This window comes from Papaver somniferum, chromosome 7 (assembly GCF_003573695.1).
Source record: "Papaver somniferum cultivar HN1 chromosome 7, ASM357369v1, whole genome shotgun sequence".
Classification (NCBI taxonomy): Eukaryota; Viridiplantae; Streptophyta; class Magnoliopsida; order Ranunculales; family Papaveraceae; genus Papaver; species Papaver somniferum.
In genome coordinates this window covers 119,992,684-120,016,859 of record NC_039364.1, presented here as the reverse complement: position 1 = coordinate 120,016,859, position 24,176 = coordinate 119,992,684, and the positions used below count along the sequence as shown (strand labels likewise).

At 37.2% G+C, this 24,176-nt stretch overlaps 2 protein-coding genes and 1 pseudogene across 2 annotated transcripts; 1 reads left to right on the top strand and 2 right to left on the bottom strand.

Annotated features, from left to right (window-relative positions):
* The first annotated feature begins 73 nt into the window (after positions 1-73).
* LOC113292938 lies at positions 74-2,010 on the top strand (annotated as a pseudogene).
* Positions 2,011-10,194: 8,184 nt separating this feature from the next.
* On the bottom strand, positions 10,195-10,503 carry LOC113295125 (uncharacterized mitochondrial protein AtMg00810-like). Its single transcript, XM_026543477.1, has one exon. It carries the CDS (start codon positions 10,501-10,503, stop codon positions 10,195-10,197), a length of 309 nt encoding a protein of 102 aa, XP_026399262.1.
* Positions 10,504-10,914: 411 nt separating this feature from the next.
* On the bottom strand, positions 10,915-19,951 carry LOC113298264 (THO complex subunit 1-like). Its single transcript, XM_026546962.1, has 21 exons — positions 19,761-19,951; positions 19,475-19,558; positions 19,318-19,392; positions 18,217-18,310; positions 17,641-17,786; positions 17,486-17,557; positions 16,942-17,014; positions 16,785-16,850; positions 16,624-16,670; positions 15,809-15,880; positions 15,549-15,677; positions 15,364-15,429; positions 14,931-14,972; positions 14,656-14,772; positions 14,408-14,484; positions 13,540-13,603; positions 12,683-12,754; positions 12,505-12,555; positions 12,109-12,168; positions 11,876-12,025; positions 10,915-11,491 (listed from the first exon to the last, which is right to left on the bottom strand). Exons 1-21 carry the CDS (start codon positions 19,860-19,862, stop codon positions 11,264-11,266), a joined length of 1,887 nt encoding a protein of 628 aa, XP_026402747.1. The 5' UTR covers positions 19,863-19,951; the 3' UTR covers positions 10,915-11,263.
* Between the last annotated feature and the right edge of the window lie 4,225 nt (positions 19,952-24,176).

The following is a 24,176-nucleotide window of genomic DNA, read 5'->3' as shown; positions in this document are numbered from 1 at the left end:
CCGTTAGATTAGCTTAGCCGTATAAATAAAATTATACTGTAATTATTTTTTGTTTAGAGCACAGTTGACGGTAATGTTGTTGAATTCTTTCACAAAGTTTTTGAGACCAAACCAAAAAACGTTACCTTTCTTAGATCAGAAATGGCTAACAATGAAACACATTAAGCAAATTCAATCACACTTAATCATATCTGGAACACTAACAGACCCATCTGTTACAGGACAAGTTATAGCCTTTTGTGCTATTTCTAACAATGGTGATCTTGATTATGCTCAACATATCTTTAATTATCTCCCTTATCGTTCTGCATTCATTTGGAATACCATGATTAGAGCTTATAGTGAAAAAAACAAACCCATTAAAGCTATGTCTATGTATAGGCAAATGCTTGATTTTGGTCTTTCACCCAATAATTTTACGTTTTCTTTTGTTATAAAAGCTTGTACTGAATTAAATGATGGTTCTGTGGTTGTCAAGTTCATTCGCAGATTATTAGACTTGGTTGGGAATGTTATGATTTTGTACAGAATGGGTTGATTCATATGTATGTGAATTGTGATTCCGTTGATTATGCGCGGAAACTGTTCGATGTCAGTTTGTATAGAGATGTGATTTCATGGACTGCTATGGTTAATGGGTATGTGAAGACCGGGGAGTTGGAAACTGTAAGGAAATTGTTTGATGAAATGCCTGAAAGAAATGCTGTTTCTTGGAGCGCTATTATTACAGGTTATGTACAAAAAGGATTGTTCAAAGATGGTTTGGAGCTTTTTAATGAGATGCAGTTACAGGGATTCAAGCCGAATTATGCTGGCATTGTTGGAGCTCTTACTGCTTGTGGGTCTCTTGGTGCTCTAGACCAAGGGAGATGGATTCATGCTTATGTTGATAGAAACGGATTGGAATTGAATAGGATCTTGGGTACTTCTCTAATAGACATGTATGCAAAATGTGGGTGTATCGAAACTGCTCAACATGTATTTAATCAGATGCCTGACAGAGATGTATTTGCATTTACTTCTATGATTTCTGGTTTATCAAATCATGATAAGAGTGGAGATGCAATTGAGTTGTTTCTTAAGATGCGTAACGAAGGAGTTCAGCCTAATGAAGTGACATTTATTTGTGTTTTAAGTGCATGTAGTCGAATGGGGCTGGTGGAAGAAGGTTTGGATTTCCTTAAAAGCATGAGTGAGGTTTATGGGGTTGAACCGGGGGTTGAGCATTATGGATGTATGGTGGATCTATTAGGGCGGGCAGGAAGGCTTGATGAGGCGAAGAAATTGGTGAGTGAGATGCCAATGAAACCTGATTCTTATGTTTTGGGTGCATTGCTCAATGCTTGTAGGATGCATGGAGAAGTCGAGTTGGGTAAAGAAACAGTTGAGAATTTGGCTAGTCTGAGTCTCGGTCATGGTGGGGTCCATGTTCTTCTTTCCAACATATATGCATCAGTTAATCAATGGGAAGATGTTGCCAAGGTGAGAATGGAAATGGAAAATAAAAATGTGAAGAAGGTGCCAGGTGGCAGTTCAATTGAACTAGATGGTGTAGTTTGTGAATTTGTTGCAGGAGATAGGTCTCATCATTGCATGGGAGATATCAGTTTCATATTGCTTTTGATCAATAATCAGTTGAAGTCTTTGCGTTTTGATGATGAATTAGTCTTCGAGTGAATCTCACTGTAGCAGGGCTCCCGTTTATCACTGGGGCTGTTTGCACGGCTTTGTGCATTTGTGGGGTACAATGTCAAGTTTTCTGACAATGCAATCAGATGTTCGACAGGGTTAAGAAACCATTGAGAGCTTGCTGAATTGAAGTCTCAACTACAATACCATCTCGTAGATCTTGAATTACATGGAAGATCCCTCATGGTACACACACACTGATACTTTCATTCTTAAGGTCACTAACTTATAGCGAGTCTTATTGCTCTTTATGTTGTTACCCTCGAGCAGAATATTTGATTGCTCTATTATTTATATAGTTCTCATATTCATTAGGAAGAAGCCTGGGTCTGTATTCAATATATCTCTTCACACCCTCGTTTAATGATTTTTTTTGAACGATTTTTTAGGGACCATAGTTTTTTTTTTGGGACCATGGTCTTATTAGGCCAACCTCCCTATACTTATAAGGGGTGTCCCAAAGTTAGGTAAATACCCATTTATCCTTTACTTTAATTTAAATTAAAACTAACTTAATAACTATGTAAATCTAATCATATACATCTAATCAAAATGAATTTATTAACCAAAATCAAAATCAAAAGAGCAATCGAAAATTTTTAGTTTTGAAAAAAAGTTTATTCTCTTCTTCTTCTCTCTTTCCTTGACGTTCCTCGTTCGATTGAAAAACCCATCAATCTTTTTAATTCGTTTTTGGATAGGAAAATTGAGTAGAAATCATCAAAATATGGTTTAAGTGGATGTTAAAGTGGCATGTTCGGTTAGGAATAGTTTTAAAAAAACTAGTTTTGTAACCGAACATTCTGAAACCAAGAACACGAAGAACACTTCGGTTATCACGAATTTAATTTTTCATAACCGAACTTCGAGTTCGGTTGGTTCGCAAAAAATTCTAAAACTAGTTAGTAACCGAACTCTACCTATAATACAAAAAAATAAATAAAATGTAACCGAACTGTGTTATTTTTCCTACTATGGTGAGTTATGATATAACCGAACTTTACCTACGTTGTTCGGTTGGTTCGCTAAAATTTCTAAAACTATCTAGTAACCGAACTCTACTTATATTCCAAAAAGAATTTTTTTTCCAATGTAACCAAACTGTGTTATTTTGCCTACTATGTTGAGTTTCAATTTAACCGAACTTGTTCCACTATGTTCGGTTTGTTCGCAAAAAATCTTGACAAACCGAACTCTTCACTAATTGCATAAATGTGGAGTTCGGTTAGATATGTTGTTGGGTTAAAGTTTGCGAACCAACCGAATATTACTCTGTAAGTCCTATAAACAAAGTTCGGTAACCCGCGTGTATGGAAAAGGTAACCTACAACTAAAAACCTCCATTAAAGAACGAGTTCGGTAACCTGCGTATATGGAAAAGGTAACCGAACTACACTTTCAGATGAGTTCGGTAACCTGTTCTTCACATAAGGTAACCGAACAAGCCCAAATCTACCCTAAAAATTTATAGTTTTTTGAAAATTTGGAGCAATTCAACCAACATTATCTAAGTTTGAAACATACCTGGGTACCCAAATACTCTTCCTTCGGTTGTGGTTGGTAAAATCCTTTGTTTTTCATGTTTTCCTTCTTCATCTTCTCCAACTTTACTCTCTCAATAATTCTGCTTAATCATTTTACTAATCACTACGCTAACTATTATTAACACTAACTAATCATTACCAAAAAATTAATCAAGAGGATAATTTAGGTATTAATATAAATATCTAGATAAGGGGTAACCTAGATTTATTTCTAATGTCTTTACCCAAAATAAAATCATGGTCCATAAAATAACCATGGTCCCAAAAAAACCTTTCTTTTTTTTTCTATATGTATGGGCCTAAAAAGCTTGCACTCAGATGTAAACTCCGATATGGGTGGGGAGTTATGTTAGCGACTTATCTGGCAATTAATTGTATTGATTCCCAGTTTAATAGGTTTCCTAGTTTACTAGTTCATTCTTTACTTAGTCTTACGTAGATATCTCCATATTTCCTTTTTATTCTGTGAATATCTTTATCTTTTGTAACTTATTTAGGAGAATCTTATGTAATCTGATTCTGTATAAATATCATTGAGAATAAAACTCCTAAGTTCACAGTTGTGAAACACAAGAACACTGTCTCTTAGTTTCTTAGTTTCTTCTTGGTATCTTCGTGCTAGGTTAAGATCATCGTCTCTTCCTCCATTCCTTTGCATATCAGCAGCACTTCTTCATCAACAATGGGAGATATCAGTGACCAAACCCCAGACAACAGCAACAATGGCAAAGGCGTTGTTGATGCTAATCCTCATCTTCATCCTTCAAGTCCATACTTTGTTCATCCTGCGGACAATCCTACCACCATTCTTTTTCAACCAGCTCTCACAAGTGATAACTATGCCACTTGGGTTAGAGGATTTCGTAAGGCCTTGAGTGCAAAAGCCAAACTAGGATATATTGATGGCACTATTGTCAAACCAGACATTCCAGCGGATATCCCATACTGGCAACGTTGTGATGATCTTGTTGGCAGTTGGGTTTGCAACTCTTGTGAACCTGAGATTGGTCGTAGCATCATGTCTTTTGATACTGCACATGAGATGTGGATGGACTTGAAGAGCCGGTTTTCTCAATCCAATGCAACAAAATTGTATGCTATCAAGCAGTCAATTTCTCACCTCAAACAGGAGCATTTACCTGTTGCTCAATACTACACCCAGCTCAAGACACTTTGGGATCAGTTGGACTCTTTTCGACCTACTACACCATGTATTTGTCATGCTGGTAAGTCTTTCCTTGAACACCATAATCAAGACCGTGCTATGGAATTTTTACAGGGTCTTCAAGACCGTTTCTCTGCCTTGCGAAGTCAACTTCTTGTCACTGAGCCATTACCATCGGCTGCCAAGTTATATAACCTTGTTCGTCAGGAAGAAGAGCAGCAGGGTATCAATTCTGCTGCTGTTCCCATCGTCGAGTCTGCAGCCCTAAGCACTGTTCGCACATACAATAGGCATCATCGTTTCCCTTCGCAGCCTAGGCCTATTCACAGCGGCCCAAATGGCAACAAACGTCCAAGGCCGTATTGCGATCATTGTAACAAACACGGTCATACTAGACCCGTCTGCTGGAAGCTTCACGGCTATCCGGATGATTCTTCCAAGGCTGCTGATTCCCATGCTTTGGCGACTGTTGCTGCCCCTGTCCAGGTCCCTGCTGCTGTCCAGGTACCTACGATTACTGCTGAACAGTACGCCCAACTTCTCAATCTGCTGAATCCGAACAGCAGCGCTGCTGCTTCTCAGACAACAAACTTTGCTGGTACGTCTCCTAAATCTATCTCTATTTCTTTACCGCGTGTTTTTGCTTGTTCCATGAATACTTGGATTGTTGATAGTGGTGCTACACATCATATTTGTTCTTCTATTTCATCGTTTAATACTTATGCGATGGTTGATAAACCAATTGAGGTGCAATTGCCAGATGGATCATTTACATCTGTGAGTCATGTCGGTAATATTGATTTATCACCTACAATCAAATTACTTGATGTTCTCCATGTTCCAAGTTTTAAATTTAATCTTATATCGGTTAGTCAATTAACCAAGACAACCAAGTGTTGTATTCAATTTTTACATGATTCGTGTATATTCCAGGACCTTCAAACGAACAAGGAGATTGGATGGAGTAGGCGCATTGCAGGCCTCTATCATTTTAGCTTCTGCCCTTCTGTTTTCTCTTTTACTGCAAATAACAAGCCAATGGATATGTGGCATTGCCGTTTAGGCCATCCCAATGAGGATTGTTTTCGTTTATTATCTCGCACTTTTAATTGTATTGATTCCAAGCACACTCATTCTTGTATTGTATGTCCTTTGGCTAAACAAACAAGGTTATCATTTAATAAAAGTACTTCTTCATCTTCTTATGCATTTCAACTTGTCCATTCTGACATTTGGGGACCATTTTCGGTACCTTCATCTACTGGTGCCAAATATTTTCTCACTATAGTTGATGATTACACTCGATGTACTTGGGTTTATCTCATGGTTGCCAAATCTGAGACTCTAACATGTTTACAGAATTTCTTTAAATTCGTAATCAGACAGTATGGCCAAAAGATTACTACCATATCTTCTGGAAACCATGTTAAATTCATTCCCCAGCTACAAACTTTTCGTTCTGATAATGGTTCTGAATTTAAATCCAAAGAACTTCAATCTTGGTTTCAACAGAACCGCATTTTACATCAGATAAGTTGTGTCTATACGCCTCAACAAAATGGGGTTGTGGAACGCAAACATAGACATCTCCTCAATGTAGCTCGAGCTCTCCGTTTTCAGTCTAATGTCCCATTGCATTTTTGGGGTGAATGCATATTGACTGCGGCATATTTGATCAACAAAATGCCAACTCCAATTTTATCTCATAAATCTCCTCATGAAACACTCTTAAAAGCGACACCATCCTATTCTCATTTACGGATTTTTGGATGCCTATGTTTTGGTAGAAATCCACGACCCTTACACAAGTTCGATTCTCGTGCTAAACCAGGCATTTTTGTTGGTTATCCTTATAGTCAAAAAGGCTATAAAATATATGATCTTGAATCCAAATCGATTTACATATCAAGAGATGTAGTATTTCATGAAACAACTTTTCCATTTCATGATCTAAGTACTATTCCGCAACAAACAGTCCATCCACCTATCCGCGACTCTGATCTTGCTTTCTTCGACTCAGTATTACTTCTGTATCCCTCTGTTGCTCGTAGGGATAATTCTAACCAGAAGTCTTGTGTTGCAAGTCAATCTCCAGGTATCATACAACAGGATTCTCCTGTACCTTCTACGCTTACTTTACCTGCAGAAATAATCTCCTCTGCAGAAAATTTTTTGCCGGACGTATTGCCATCTGATTCACAAAATGGTATCAATTCTACCAATCTTTCACCTAATCACTCACACTCTTCTGTTTCTTCTACGTCTAATGACCCACCACCACGGCCAATCCGTACAAAATCCGCACCTTCATATTTGAAGGATTATCATTGCACTATTCCAAAATGCAATTCTACCTCAGTTTATCCAATGACTGAATATTTGTCGTTTGACAAATTTTCACCCGCTCATAAAGTTTTTCTCGCCGCGGTGATTCTTACAGAAGAACCCAAGACATACTCGCAAGCCAAGCTATGCCCTAAATGGAGAGCAGCTATGGCCAAAGAAATTCTTGCTCTACAAGCTAATAACACTTGGATTCAGGTTGATCTCCCGCCTGGTAAAGTGGCGATTGGCTGTAAATGGGTGTTTAAAATCAAGTTTAATGCGGATGGTACGGTGGAACGATATAAAGCTCGCCTAGTGGCAAAAGGTTATACTCAACAGGAAGGTATTGATTTTTACGATACTTTTGCACCTGTTGCTAAACTTGTCACAATGCGTGTCTTATTGTCCATTGCAGCCATTAGAGGTTGGTCTCTCCATCAACTTGACGTAAATAATGCATTCCTTCAAGGAGATCTTGACGAGGAAATATATATGAAACTCCCACCTGGTTTAAGTTCTGAAGGGAAATCCAAAGTTCTTAAACTAAATAAATCTTTATATGGCCTGAAACAGGCTTCTAGGCAGTGGTTTGCCAAGCTTTCTTCCGTTCTAGTTGCTGAAGGATTTCAAAAATCGTTGTGTGACAACTCTCTCTTCACATATCATAAAGGCAACATATCAATATTTGTCCTTATTTATGTGGACGACATAATTATAACTGGTAATGACGATATTTTCATTACTTCTCTCAAATTAAGACTTGCGTCTTATTTTTCAATCAAAGATTTGGGGAAATTACAATATTTCTTGGGCATAGAAGTTTCTCGTTCTTCCAAAGGAATTTTTCTATGTCAACGGAAATATATTCTGGATATCTTAAAAGATTCTGGACTCACTGGTGCACGCATCTCTTCATTTCCAATGGATGCACACCTGAAACTCACACCTGAGAATGGCACACCTTTGCCTGATCCTAGTGTCTATCGGCGCTTAATCGGTCGTCTACTATATCTTACAGTAACACGACCAGATATCACTTATGCAGTGAATTATCTCAGTCAGTTTATGCAAAATCCGCATTCTTCTCATTTGGATGCTGCTCATCATATTTTAAGATATCTCAAAGGTACAATTGGCCATGGAATATTTCTGGCTTCCTCAACTCCTTTAATACTAAAAGGATACACCGATTCTGATTGGGCAGGATGTCCAATGACGCGACGATCTACTACTGGTTATCTTGTTACTATAGGTAACAACCCAGTTTCATGGAAATCTAAAAAGCAACCCACTGTTGCTCGTTCATCAGCTGAGGCTGAATATCGTGCACTTGCACATTTAACTGCAGAACTACAATGGCTTCGTTACTTGTTTCAAGATTTGCATATTCCTTGCACTCTTCCAATCATTGTTTCCTGTGACAGTCAGGCGGCTATTCACATTGCTCAAAATCCAGTGTTCCACGAGCGGACTAAGCACATCGAAATCGATTGTTATTTTGTACGGGAAAAACTGCTCAACGGCTTAATCAAACCAACACATCTACAGTCTTCGGAACAGCTTGCAGATTTATTCACCAAACCTTTAGGAGTCAAGCAATTTCAACATTTGGTTCGCAAGTTGGGTATTCGATCTGGATCTACTCCTCCAACTTGAGGGGGGGTGTTAGCGACTTATCTGGCAATTAATTGTATTGATTCCCAGTTTAATAGGTTTCCTAGTTTACTAGTTCATTCTTTACTTAGTCTTACGTAGATATCTCCATATTTCCTTTTTATTCTGTGAATATCTTTATCTTTTGTAACTTATTTAGGAGAATCTTATGTAATCTGATTCTGTATAAATATCATTGAGAATAAAACTCCTAAGTTCACAGTTGTGAAACACAAGAACACTGTCTCTTAGTTTCTTAGTTTCTTCTAGTTATTTCATTTCTTCCGAGCACTTTGACATTGTAGGAATCAATTAGTGGGGTCTGTTATTATCTGGTTACTTTGGACAAAACTTAAGTGATTGTTCTGGGAATAAAAGGCAATGCCAGAGAGGCCTCCGAAATAAAGATGGTCTGGCGGCGGCCTCTACTCACTGGGTGGTTCAGTGTTAAAATGGATGGCTGTTCTTTCAAGAATTCTAAATCACCTGGCTGTGGGGTGTTTCTTCAAAATTATTCAACGTTTGTAGGCGTGCACCATGCATTTGCCACTCATACTGTAATTGCTACGTCAATGATGTCTGAATGCTTGGCTGCATTTAATGCTATTGAATGTCAAAAAGCAGAGCATTTACCTGTTTATGGCTTTAGTGTGACTTTATTTTGGTGGTAAGTAGTCAAGAGACTCAAGACTTGTACGATGAATGTGTTCTTTGTATTATTTATCGACCATCCATCCAATCTAAGTGTTCTCGCTTTCTGAGAGAGGGTAATAACCGTGCAGACATTATGACTAAGCATGGTGCCACCTCAGCAAGTTCTAATAGGGGCATCATCCACCATCATTTTTGCTTCAATTATTGGGTGCACAGTCTGCAGATCCTAGTGGTCTAACTCCTTATCTCTAGTCTGCTGATTCACGTAATCTGTGGGTGTCGACCAAGAACCTACTTTTTGGACAAACTTCTTTTGATTTTTTCTAAACTGGGAGGGTGTATGACCCGATGCTAAGAAAATTCTCACCAAATTTTTTTCCACAACATTATGTCTGCATCAATTTATACCTCATTTGCTCATCTATAAAAGTCAGAAGAATTCTTTTTTCTCTATTTTCTTTATTCTTGCAATGCGCTTTGTGTGTTTACACTTATTTTCTTCTTGCTGCCAAGTTCTTTGAGTGGGTATGTTAGTCATAGGTTACATCGGGAAATTTTATCTTGGACACAAGTACTTTGTTGGGTCTTTAACATCATGCGTTTTAGGCGTGATCGAGCAATATTTGTGTCAAGGACATCTTGTAAAACAAGTAGCTCTCTCCATTTCTAATATTTCACTTTCACTAACTCTAATTCATCTTCTTTTGATGTACTTTATTGCGACGGTTCTTACACCAGGAAGAGTATCAAAAAACTACATGGTTGGCCTGATGATTATGCAAATCTTATGTTGGTTCTATAACAGAAAAGCAGGTACATAGATGCAAACTATGTTGCGCTAAGAGAAGCCACTACTAGATGGATTATGACCCCTGCAAGATGAACTAGGACGCAGAGTACCTGCAGCTTGTCCTTCAGATACTGAAATCTTGGATTATGAAGAGACTTGGTGAATATATCAGCCACTTGGTCACAGTAGAAATGTAAGAGGCATAGATGGACTTACTTCCCTTGCACCAATTCCCTTACAAAATGGAAGTCAATAGCCAAGTGTTTCATCCTACTATGAAACACATGATTTGAAACCAAAAACAGGGAACTAAACTGCAAGAAAGGAGGAACTGGAAAAAAGATGTGCAAATCCTTCAAAAGCTCAGATGCAGATTATGCCACATCCCTGTATTCAGCTTCTGTAGATGATCTTGCAACAGTTGGCTGCTTTTTGGCTGACAAGGAGATGAGATTAGAGCCAAAGAAAATACAATAATCACTAGTAAACCTTTTGTCATCAGGAGAACCAACCCAATCTGCATATCTGTATCCTTGAAGAGCTGCTGCTAATCCCTTTAGAAAGTATAAACCATGAAGAGCTGCTGCTAATCCCTTTAGAAAGTATAAACCATGATCAACAGTACCCTTAAATCTTAATATCCTTTTGGCAGCAACAAGTTGAGTCGTAGAAGAACAATGCATGAATTACAAACTTGTTGCACAGCAATACTAATTTCAGGCCTTGTCCAAGTGAGATTTCGAAGAACACCAACAAAGGACCTGCACTCGGTAGGATTTGTTGGAGGATACCATCAGAAAAACCAAGACTCCCTATGGCAGGTCCTGCGGTGTTGCAAGGTTTAGCATCCTGTACTCAGGAGAATTTATTATGTAGAATGAACTCTACAATGGTGTTCATTGAACTAGTTCTCATTCTCATGGTATTAGACATGAACTCCAGAAATTCAAGGAGGGGCGTTGAGCCTTTTGTAAATCAACCTAGCTTTTCTACCTCAACTAAATAGTGATAAATTACTACTGGAAGGGCGTTCGTATATTTTTTTTGGGTCAGCAGCCTATTTGCGGCTGTCATCTTGGTTTTGTTTTTTCTAATGAACACAAATTTACACCTACAATTCCTCTAAATATGGTTTTACATCAATTGACCAATTCTTGTTGACATGGTCTCAATATTTATGGTGATAACCTGAATCACCATTATATAATACATAGCATGAAAAACTCATTTTCTACCCCCTTCCCACCCCAATCAGTGACCACAGTTTTGATGCAGATGCACCCATAAGATTTGGAACTAGTTCCACTTAATCAGTAGGTTATAGCTATGCATGTTTGGTTTCTGATCCTCCTATGAGACGTCAACAATGTTTTCTTGTTCTTCTTCTTGTTATGGTGGTTGCTACTTGAATTTCATCTCTCAGTTCGTAGGGGAAAGGACAAACTATTCCGCCTCTGTATCAGTCTCCCCATCACCATCCATTTCAACTTCTGCTTCAGATTGGCCTGCCTCCTGACCTAATTCTGCAGCAGGACTTTGCTTGGAATTATCTTCAGGAGTCTGTGCACCACTTTGGGAGGCACCAACAGCATCAGCATCCATTGGTACACCAGAGTCCTCAAGTTCACCACCAATTCCACCACCATCCATCTCTGCTGCAGGGTTTGTGAACTTCACCCAATCAAAAAAAACAAACAAAAGTATGAGATACTGACACAAATCCGGCAGCACATAAAACCAAATTTATTGTGTTTTACTGAAGTAAAGAACCATGAAATCATAACTAAACTACGAGCTACAGAGAAGTTTCCGAGCCTTGGGGAAGTACAACTTTCCATGCTGTGTGGGGAGGGCGATACAATACGACAACCCCCACAGATTAGTCTGTTAAATACTTGCACAGAGGCAATGTTCGTTTTTTTTGCAAATTTTTTTAATAATAAAACATGCTTCTTGGGTTTAGACCATGTAGTTACATTCACTTTTTTTTTTTTGAAGCAATGTAATTACATTTACTATATGCATAGAATATTTCTACCTACGTTAATTGTTTACCTGACTGTCCTCCTGTGGTGGTGTAGTATCTTTAGCTTCTTCCTTTTTAGCTCGTTTAGACCTCTCGGCGGGTTTACTTTGATACTTTGAACGCATTTCTAAAGGTAAAAGGTCTGGAGGTATAACTCCTTCTATGCCGAAGTCATTAAACTGCAACACAACTAGTTAGTAACTCCAACTAACATGTTCTATATCATTACAAGCACAATACTGACAACTGTCATAAATCATACTCGAGAAAATCCTTCCAAGTCTTGTCGAGCGGAAAATCGAAGTCCTTTCCAGCAATAAACCTGCAATTTAAATGGAATGACACATAATCAGCAACAATAATGGAGGAACTGTAATGCATGTTAACCATAATAAAAATTGAGATATGGATGTGCCATTTTCTTTACAAGCTGTTCAAAAAACACTTTTTTTCTTTCTTTCTTTCTTAGTCATCGTTATAAAATATACTCATATAAACCAGATCCAACAGAAGGAAATCGCTTCAGATAATTCCAGGCCTAGATAGAAGCATTTTTTGATGTTTCATCACTTCATGGGGTAGAAGCATAGAGGTTGTTCACACTTCACAAATAGTTTTCATCAACCAAATAAAAGTTTTTAACATCCAACAAACTCACCCGGTTATTTTTATGGTGATATTCAGCTTCTATTCCAGCCTTTGGATCCATCTACAATTTGCAGAAAAATATTTTTTTAAGATAATTGGCAATGTGAAGAACAAGTTCCCCTGAAAGATACATCCATCTACTCAGATAAGAAATTATCTATGTTACATCAACTCTTGAAAATGCTTACATCCTCGGCCAAGGGTTTCCAGTACTCCATGATAGAAGGGGTTTTTATACGATTAGGATCATCCAGAGCATTCTAAACTTGCATCAAAACCAAAGAATTGTGAGAAAATAATATGTAAGGCAGTATATTAGTAGGTATGAATCCAAACAAACATACAGAACCGAAAACCTTCATGCATACGTGTTATAGTAAAAACATATGAGAAAACAGAAAGTAGTGAAGGAAGGGATCATAAGCCCACCATTTCAAAGTGATTCCACAACTACAAAATAATCTACCAAAACTGTAATCACTCCATGGTGTTCCCACCAATTCAAGGCCATGTCCTTGTTACAAGGATGAGAGAGCTGGATTTCTTTCCACTTAAAGAAAATATTCTGAAATAAATAGTCTCATTTTACTATGTGCCGACAATTTTTCTAAGTTACAAATTCACAAAAATCTCACTCAGAGAATTAGAAGATTAATTCAAACAAAAATACTAGTCAAACATAGAACCACTATCATGAAATAAGTATTAGATGAAACTTAACATTTTCCACTCATCAGCCAGAATGACATGGCAACTATTCACGATTAACAAGAAACCAACCATTAATTCCCTCCTGAAGATAATTTCCCAACAGATTTTCAGCTAGGTATGAAAAAACATCATAATTCTTCTATACTGACTATGAGAAAGTCGTAAAAACTATGCAACTTTGAATCATGTTGATTTGAAGAAACAGATAAAAGAGGTAGGTATCCCATGGATGAATCCCATCAATGCTGCAGTTTCAGGCTTGCAAAATAATGTGATGGTATCAGACATATTATCAGTACTCTAATTAAAAAAGATATAAAAAGGTATCACATACAGGATTTTTATCTGCCCACATCCACAGCTGATGGAGTTCTTTATTTCCCATTAATATCCTTCTCCTGTACAAAAGCAGGATCTACAATTCAGAAAGTAAATCTAACTGATACACTGTCAAGTCATGATCTTAGACCTTCACAAAAAAACAAAAAAAAAACAAAAAAAGGAAAAAAAAGGAAGAAGAAGAAGACTCAAACCATATAATAAGCAATAATTTGGGTGGACCATGAGCTTTGTACTTGAAAAAATAGGAAGGGTTATTTCTATCACAACAAACTGCAAAGAAATAAATCTTATCCCTAACGAGAACTGGGTACTGCGTGATCCACACCTATAAAAGGCTCTTCCAATACAGTGATCGACATGACAGTAAAACGGTAGTCCAAATTACTATCCTTCCCCAAAACAGATACATAAATATTAGCCGATTACAAACTGTCAAGAGGGACAGGTGTCGAGCCTTTAATAGCACACTCTAGTACATCACAAACAAAAGTAGCGTTGAAGCTTATAACTTATCTCCTCAAAAGACCCATTATAGCTTATAACTTATAGCTTATGACCAGTATAGGTTGTCAAGCATACCCATTAGTTCCTATCAACGGAGATATACCTTTCGTTAATATCAAAACATAGGATGTATTGCTATCAATCCAGAAGAAAAAAATGATACATGAAAAGGACTACTTCGTGCAACCAGTTCATGCAAATATACATGGCCCACATGCAGACTGAAACAGAAGAAGACACACTTATGCCAACTCCTGAAGGAAATAAATCCAGTGATTTAAGTTAAATTACAAACGTTACATATAACAAGTGCAAAGAGGTAATTGCACATGAACAAGAGCAACAACCGGACATACCGTTTTTTAACTTGGCCGGGTTTTATCTCTGTAGGTGGCTTTTCAAATGGTGGACAACCATCACGTTTCCACCAAACCTAAAAGTATAGATATGTATAATCAACAGAAATTAAAAATAAATAATAAGAAGAAGAATAGATAAAGAAGGAGAAGAAAAAGAATTTGAAAAAAAAAATCTAAACAGACAGAGGGTGAATCAAATAAAACACAGGCGAAAAATAGTAGTAATAAAAAGACAGCTTGTTTACCCAGTTCTTCTCTCGCTCCAATATACGCTCAATATTCTGAAGAAATCCCTTTCCTTTAGGTGGAATCATTTCAAGAAGCTTCTTTACACGCTCCTCGCAAGACCTAATTTCCTCTTTCTGGGATCACATGAACAATAAATATGATATAAAAGGGTATCGGTATCTGGTCAAACATCAAAATATGTGTCATAATGCCAACGTAAATTATATCATTAACTGGAAAAATAAGGAAATAAAAATCCAAACTGAAAACAAGTAAGAAGATTACTACTGACCATGCTTTCAGAAGGCCCATCTTCATCATTCTTACCAGGGGCCTACAGCAAGCAAAAGAAAAGTCGGGAAAATAAAATAACTACTCTATAAGTCGAAAAAGTCATGTAATTAAAGTCATACTTAAGACACTCTCGTAAATCTCTAAACTAAGTCCATAATAGGTGTAAAGATTAATTACGTTTTTTTTCTTGTAGAAACTATAAAGTAAGGGCATCAAAGTCGTTTAAGGCCTATTGTCCATTTTAGGCTAAAAACAGCAGATAAGGTGTCTCCGACCATATCCGGTCATGAGTCATCTGCTAAGTGAGAATCCTTTTTGCATATACACATCATCAAGGCAGCCAACAAACATTTAGGATTTAGGACAGCTTTTAACTCTACTATAATGAGAAAGAATATACAGATGACAGTCGGACACAATTAGCCGCATACCTTCAGGTAATCAAATAGTATAAGGCACTGAACGAGAACATGGCGACGAAAACTTGGATCTTTCAGCTGCCAGTGGAAACAATGGCAACAAATGAAGATAATCAAAATCAAATTACAAATCTAATACGGAAACTAATTTGGTATTACACCAACGTCACATCGATTTCAAGTTTCTACTCGCATACCTCTAACCCCATCAATTTACTGCTTGTCAGATACTTTATGCTGAAAGCTGCTGCATCTTCTTCATCAAGATTGTTTGCATTTCCATCATCGTCAGTCAGTGGTTGCGCATCAAAAGTATCCAAGACAACCTAAATTTTATCATCAAAAGGTAAAGAAATTGTAAGTGAAACCTGGTAAGACGCAGTAGTACTACTGAAGACATCTAGCAAATCAAAAACTGAGAAATAAAGAAAAGTTTGCTAAGGAGACATAAATATACCGTTAAATTTGCTGAAAATTTATGCCACTTTATAGGAGCTACCATTGAGGAGGCAGGGTTGCAGAAATGCTCCTGAAACCAGAGTAGATGAATGCATCAGAAAGCGGGTATCTAGATACTGAAATAATACATTTTAAGAGGACACACATAAAAAGCTAGCTTGTTACATGTATGCATGGTAAAGTCCTGCGGGTGTCTAATCTTGATAGGAGACCAAAACACATGTTGATGTGGACTGCCAAGCCTAGGGACAGCTAAACTACTCCTTCCTTTTTTTCAGTATAGGTGAATGCATTTTATTCTAGAAAATCGTAGTCTAAGCACGATTATACAAATCGGACAAGGCATACACCTTTAGGTGAGGCAGATAAACCCATGCCTCTATAAGGCATGCGCCTTTTAACACAAAATTAGTCACCAAAGAGTGCACCTAGCGAGGCGTTTTTCTGAACAAGTCCAAAAAAACTCACTATAAGGCTTCTTTTTTTTTTGAGATTCAACACTTAAGGTGCCAAAACTCCAACTCTATAGTTCTTTCCTTGCTGCCAAAATACAAAGAAAAAAGAAGTGAAGATGAAGCAAGACAAAGAGCTAGAGAACATTTCGACACCGGGTAAGATAAGCATTATAATTCGAGGCAGAAAAGGCGCACGCCTCGAGGAATTGCCTAGCCTGTTTTACTACATGTAGAGGAGTTCCCTTACATGAAACTTCTACGTCAGTACAATAATCTCCTCTTAAAAAATAACCATTTCGTACATGGATAACTGAAATAAAAAGTATGATTATCATAGGAAGAGAAACAGGTAATATACCTGCAAACTCCAGAATGTCTTGTAGAAGTTGAAATCAATAGAAACACCTGGAAATAATAGAGGTTAGAACAAACATTTAGGAAGAATTCTGATGCATCCCTACTAAAACATTATACTACTGAAGAGAAAGTAGGTTAAATGTTAACAAATCTAGAACATACCCTTAGGAGCATCCTTTTCATATTTTGTTTCGTTGGAAGTATTGAAAACTCCCTTTATATTGACAGCTGTGAGCATTAACAACAGAAGAAAATTCATTATTCTAGGAATTAACACAGATGTAAAAGAAGGATGGTAAATGAAATTGAGCGGATTTACCTGAACGTTCTGACAGTGGGAAGAAATGTGCCAAAAACATAAGAATTCGTCCACAAAAAACCACATCATTTGCCTACAATATAGGTCAACAGAGCAAGATACTGTAAAGAAAGTGAATATTCAAATTGTAAATGACACAAGTTTTTATTGATGGCCACACAAGTTTTTTTTTTTTTGAATTCATACTGAACCTGACTAACAATGCAAAATAGTACAAAAAATAATATGCTTACAAAATAGTACAAAATACTATCATCACATTTGACCTGTTTCTTACACCTATGGGAAACATGTTCTTTCATTCTCCTTACAGAAACAAATTTTACCAAATCCAATCAAATGGCTATTAAGCTCTTTCTATGACCTATTTGCTCTTTACAGATGTTTTGAAGTAACCAAATTAGTATCATGAAGTGATGATTCTAGCAAAATAAAACAATTTATACTAATCTCTTCAACCTCTACTATTTCTTTAATAATCTTTGTAATGTAACTTGTTAGATTGGTATCAACTTTGTACATTGCACTAATTCACAATTATCACCTTTGACAGACGGCGAAGAAGCTGATTGCATGTCCTCAACATCACAAGCTTTCCTCGTCCAAAAAGTTCTTGCTGCATGTATTGCACCAACACTGTTAACTATATACAAATAATAGGTCAACAATAGCTCTATATACTAATCAACAATTACATACCTTCCCCAATATATCTTGTTTACTTTCTATATAACCGAAGACTTCTTTGCAGTCTCTCATAGTAGACATTTCTGTCAAATCTTCCAACAACTGGAATATCATACCACCTTCAACATGTCCTTTCTCACAAAGATAGAGCACAATATCTAAAATAGAAGAAAAAAATGGAGATCAAGATCCAAATACCGAGGAATATATTTCATGGTATATATGGATACAGATAAATTTTAGACGGAAATTCTTCAGAACCTGAACCTTCACATTAAACTGAACCATAAATTTATAAATCAATTACTTTAAATAAGTAAAAACATCATAGAAAAGTATCCTCGAGGAAAATCAATGTAGCAAAGTAGAAACTTCACCAAATAACGATGCCTTAACCATTTATTAGTTTTCCAGACAGTTGAAATAGACAGCTATAGACTACATAGTTTACTGTTCCTCCATGTAAAAACATTGTAAAAATCTGAAGTTAATTCATTATCATTCCCCGCGTCACGCTTCATGATATGCAAAGGTGATATATCCACATCCACTTACTCTCAGACTAAAAATCTGGACCACCATACTTACCAAGAAGACGTGGTATTTGGCCCTGGGTACTTTCCTCGTCATCAATAGACTGCCCAAACTGCATGATCACTTCTCCAGACTGAACTGCTGATGACTGTGGAATAAAACAATTTCAACACAATTAATATGCATAAAAAACAGTAGATGCTTGAAGCACGATATAACATTAAAAGAGAGACAGATAATCCTAAAGTCCTTGTGATTTATAAAAACAAAAAATATATGAATCTCATATTATATACATTAAAAACAATATCATTTACATAATATAAATATATTAATTCGAATGCAAGGGTCTGTGCATGCCTAATGGAAATATTAGCTATTTTTCCAACAAAAAGTTTGAACCAAACATGAAGCGTCAAAATCTCTCATAATCTTATGTGTTTCAAGTTTTTTCTTTCTCTGTTTGCATGGGTCTAACACTGTAGCTTATTTGCTTATAGTTACCAATTTCTTTGATTTATTATCCTTCAAACAAGCAAAAAAGCCTTCCCAAAATTTGTGCTCTTAAGGTACATTTTTAACATAAAAATCTCTCAAAAACCCTCAAAAGTTTCAATCCCTGATTTCAAATTCCAATCCAAATTCTAAGTACTGTTAGAGAGAATATTCAATAACATAAATTTGTACAAAAAAAAAATCCCTATCGACTAACAAGAGATTTTAATTCTCCAGAAATCTCTAAAAAATCCAAGCTAACCCCCTGCAGGTAAAGTCCATTTTTGGGACAACAAAGTCATTCAACACTCGGGTGCAGCATTTATAGAGATAGTTTTACAGCTTCAATGATATAAGTTGAAGATTCAAATCTTCCTTGAACTCTTATATGAGTTGTAAGTCACGGTTCAGTAACAGAAAAAGATTCAAATCTAACTATAGAATTTTACACAAAGATACTACATTCTAACAGTCCATCGATAATTAATACCATATCCTTATGGCAACTGCAAATTATTCCTCATGTAAAGTTCAACTTACAGCACGTGTAATTCACAAACCAGCAACTTAATAGTACGCAACAGGAAGTAATTTGAAGCAACAAGGCTACCAAATTACTTAGATGTAAAACATGTAAGTACCCAGGAACAAACAACTTACCACCAATTCTTGAAGCAATGTTCGAAGGGCATTCTCCAATGACTGATTCTCATCTTGGACTAACACAGTTTGCCTCTGTCAATGGAATCACCTAATTAGGTCAAAATCAAACTAAATAAACAATAGCTAAAAAAATCTTCATTATGAATGCATATACCTGAGGTTTTATAGCCTCTTGCACTGTCTCAAGTGCAAAATCTGCAGGCGGCCCAGATTTCAATATAGCACTTCTGAATATTTCCTGAGAAATTGAGGTGTTGAATGATTATATATATAAAAAAAAAAAGACAACAAATTTATAAGCGACAGAGGCATTGGAAGTCAATAGTAATAGTTCAGTATAATGAACTTATTCATGTACGGAGTAAATAGAAAATCAGCAAAACCCTAGAAGCTAAATCTAGGAACTGTTTCGTATAGAAAGAGAGTGGACCAATGCTTACGAGGACTCGGTCTCTCTCAGAGTGGCAAGATATCGGAGTAGGAACTCGGTCTTGTTGGTGTTGGTGAAGAAGAATTCGAAGCCCTGAAGTTGATTCCGCCATTGGAGAGAGAAGTTCAGAACTCTTATTTCTGATTTCTGAGAAAATGACCGTTCCGTTACTCTAATAGAGGCATAGCCGTCGGTCTCTTCAAAAATCTATTTCGTCTAAAAGTGAAAGGTTCGGGGTAGACTCAAAAGACTTGGTTCCGGTTTATGCTTTAGCTAGATTAAGCTGAAGTGTCGCACCTCCAAGCAACACCTCCTCCACCACTTACCAAAATCTACCACCAACACACTACCTCAAACACCGCCATACCGGTTACTGTCCTAGTCAGTGTGACGACATGATGGGGCAACACTGCAGTCAGTGGCCTAGTAGATGGGGTTGTATTGGTCGACGATGAAGCGTCATGATAGCTGAGATAAGAAAGGCTACTTGACACATGCAATATTATGCGATATTGTTGCATATCTATAATCCAGAGTATCCCATCTTAAGGAAGGATTATGGATGCAATGGCAGACATGGAATGACTTTGGCATTGGCTCAAGTATTGGCCAAGGCTTGGATAATGCATATGCAACAGTAGCGTTGTCAAATGTGACATCGTTGTTTATTGCTCGGCAAAAAGAATTGCAAGTGATGCACTTAACCATGTGGACAATGCTTCAAGGAACGTAGGCAGCGGGTGCCTCATTTGTAGGGATTGTGGCCGTGTTCGTAACTGTCCAATGGAATTTGTCCGCAAAAGTCATTAACATATATGACTTTACTGAGCTCTATGGTAAAGTTCAGAATTACAAGTAGTTTAACCCAATTGTGCAAAGTTGCACAATGTTGTGTCAAAATTTGGGTGTTAACTGGCATGTCAAATAAGCAACAGTAGCATGCGCCAAATAGGATTTGGGCATGGCCAGAATGTATGATGCGTCTAGAAATACAAGTTAGGTCGAATTGTAGATGCATGGAGAAGGAAGGACAAAGTAGTGGTGATGCATAAGGATGACATGGGGTCATTCTTGAAGAAATCTTCATGAAAGTCTCAGTTTTAATGAGTATTCAACTAAGTGTCAATCATATTGTGCTTCGTTATGGGAGTTGCATAAGAACGTTGGTAGTTAGGAGATTGCATGTGGCAATGTGATTTGCAACATTGGAGACAATAAGTGTTGTATCGTTTCCTTGTTTGTTGCTCAATGCGAAGGTGAGTTCAGTATTGCAAAATTTGTTGGGTCTCACAAGTTTGCAATCAGTTAGGGCAAGTATCTGCTTTAGTTTAAGTATACTTTCGGTTTGAGGCCGTGTGAACCTTGGTGTTGGAACTAAGTTTCTCTATGTAAGGTAGTAGTGAATGGGGTATTTGAGATGAAAGTTCTTGTCTCTTTTATTCAAAGTAAAGCTAGTTCATGTAGGAAGATGCTATATAGCATATTAAGCCAAAGTATGCAAATAAAAGACGCTAAAAGTGAAAGAAGCAAATAGAGTTGGTGGCGCAGACGATTTTGCTGTTGAGAGTTATGTTGAAATGTGACAGCATGTTGGCAGCGACATCATGGAGTAACGCAACAAGAATGTAAAAGTAAGTCCATTTTTCGTTTAATTCATCATCACCCATGGAGCACAAGAGCTCTCAAGGGCTACGATTAGTTCGATCATTTCAGGTGGAGAAAAAAATGGAGAGAGAAGGAGCGGAAAAACCACTCTACCTTGAGAGAAAAATTTTCAAAATTTTCACGGGGGAAAAAGTTATGACGTTGGAAGAGAGGAAATCAAATGGATTTGGATCTTGGTTACAATTCTCGGCGGAGGTAGCTTGGTGGTTGATGGAAGTTTTTGAGGAAGCTAGAGATTTAGCTTGTCAGAGGAAGCGATGGCCAAGAAGAGAAGGTGAATCTTCATATCTCTGTGAGATTAGAGAGAACGAAGCAGGAAGATATCTGAGAATTTCAAGAGTAAGGAGAGGTGATAGTACTAGATCTTATGTATTATGCATACCTGGTGGAGATGGGAATTACTATTGGGCGGTGTTGTGCAAGGAGATTCATAGACTTTTGAAAGAAAATAATCTTCTTAAAAGAGTCATTCAACCATTACCGAGCAGCACTGACTTTGCATCTGCTTTACCAATCAAATCAGTGCAACAAGGTTCATTTGTGGGTTTGATTAAAGTGGAAGGATTAATAAGATGGCAGAGATTGGCTAGAGAGATGCGGATTCAGCTGGGATGGGAGGCATTCATTGATTTTGAAATTATTGACGAGCAGTCGGCAAAGGTGACTCTTAGGAAGGAATATTGGCAGGATTTATGGACACCCAAGAAGATTGTGGTTGACAATGTGGTTGTCAATATTTCTCAGTTCGTGAATAAGGAGGTAGAAAACATTAAGGAGAATACTCAAGTCAAGCAAGTGCCATCACGAGATCACATTATTCCAATTCAGGCTATGGTTAAGCTTGGAAAATGGTTAAAGATCCGTGGTATACCACAAAGATTCTGGAATTCTAAATTGTTTAGAACCATTGGGGATTCACTGGGAGGATTAAAGGAAATAGCTACTTGTTCATTAAATAGGGCTAATTCAAAAAAATTCAGGATCTCCGTAAGAGGAGATTTCTCTATTATTCCGTAGGTTCTGGTGGTGGAAGATGGAGACCAAAGATGCGCAATTTCGATTGAATTGGACTTTAATTTCGATCCTAAGAATAAGGCGCCTATGGAGGAGTATATCAGGCTTCTTGATGAGTTTGATCGAAAGTTTTCAAATTCAAAAATATACTCTCCCACTATTTCAGGAGCCAAATCAATACGAGTTCCTGAATCGGATAAAGCGGTCTCTGGCGAGTTAAATCAGGAAAATCTAGATACGGTATCAAAAATTGGATTGCAGAACAAGTCATGTTCAAAGACTAACTCGATAAATTCCGATGGCTCGTCTCCAGCAAGGGATGATCAGGAGGTTGATCTTATTACTTCTGGCTCCAAGATTTTTGTTGACGGTGAGCTCAACAAAGTAACTGAGAGAGAGGTGAAAAATTCTGTCTTTCAGAACAATAGAGTTGGGATATTGTCTAAAGACACATTGTTAACCTCTTCTGTTAATAAGTTTCATGTTCTTGAGGTTGTTGGAGGTGAAGGTGATGTACCCACAACTTCGAGACTGGAATTAATTGACAGTTTGTTGGATGCAGAGGCTATTGGATCACAGAGTGAGATTGGATGTGAAGTGGTAGTTCCCATTTACTCTGGGGTTTAATCAAAATCTGGTAATCCATCTTCACCCAGTGGAGATAAATGTGTAGTTGGAGTTCCTATCTCTACAGGTCATGAATATTTTTTGGACTCAGATGCACATATAAGGTTTAATTCTTCAGCTTTGTCTGACGACCAATTGGTGTTGCATGAGAGTCAGAATGTTGGTAATGTGCAATTCGCTTTAGAAGCTTCATGTCAGGTTTAGGATATCTTACCACTACAAGTTGATCTTGTTCTGTTTAATGTGGTGGAGGATCAAATCATTATTAATTTGAATGATATTCAAGGAACCAATATCGATACTAATGAAGTAATCTTTTCTACTTCTAAACTGGTATTTGAACTGTGTTGCAGACTTGGCGGCATCACATCAAAAGATGAAAGCCAGGCAAAAGAAGTAATATAGGAAATTCTGTTTAAATACAGAGATAGATACAAAACAATTGCAGATGGAAGGAACGCACAAGACAGCTGAATCTAATGACTCGGAAAATTCTAAAGAGGTCATTGAGGAATTGGAAGAAATTACTTCAAGGGAGATTGTGATTGCCAATTGGGACTAAAATCTTAAATTGGAACACAAGGGGATTAAATGGTTACAATAAACAAATAACTGTTAAAGATCTCATTGCAGTTCACATATGTTTGATTTGTACCATTCAGGAGACTAAAATAGTTTTTTTACTTCTTGGTTTATAAGACAGTTGTGGTATGACTCTGATTTTGGCTGGGAATATATTCCTTCTCAAGGTTCTGCAGGAAATAGTGGAGGCCTTCTTACAATTTGGGACACCTCTAAATTGGAGTTATTAGATAAGAGGATGGGGACAAACTCCATCTCTTGTCTTTTTAAATTCAGAAGTAATAATTTTAAGTTTATTATGACTAATGCTTACTCTCCTTGTGATAATATTATAAGGGAATCTTTTTGGAAGGATCTTGAGGAAGTGAGAAACTGGTCACATGAAGCTTGGTGTTTTGCTGGTGATGTTAATGTTGTTAGCAGTGATGCTGAAAGAAACAAAGTTGGGGGGGGGGGGGAAAGTGAGAAACATGAATTTTATTAATGATTTCATTGCTGAGCAGGAGTTGATTTATCTTCCTTTAAATGTTGGATCTTA

Excerpts from the sequence above, each read along its gene's own strand:
- LOC113295125 (XM_026543477.1), bottom strand. The coding sequence starts at position 10,503 with ATGCATTGTTCTTCTACGACTCAACTTGTTGCTGCCAAAAGGATATTA.
- LOC113298264 (XM_026546962.1), bottom strand. The coding sequence starts at position 19,862 with ATGGCGGAATCAACTTCAGGGCTTCGAATTCTTCTTCACCAACACCAA. Across the intron at positions 16,851-16,941 it reads CCCACTGTCAGAACGTTCAG|CTGTCAATATAAAGGGAGTT; the intron begins GTAAATCCGCTC and ends TAATGCTCACAG. Across the intron at positions 15,881-16,623 it reads AGACATTCTGGAGTTTGCAG|GAGCATTTCTGCAACCCTGC; the intron begins GTATATTACCTG and ends CTCTGGTTTCAG.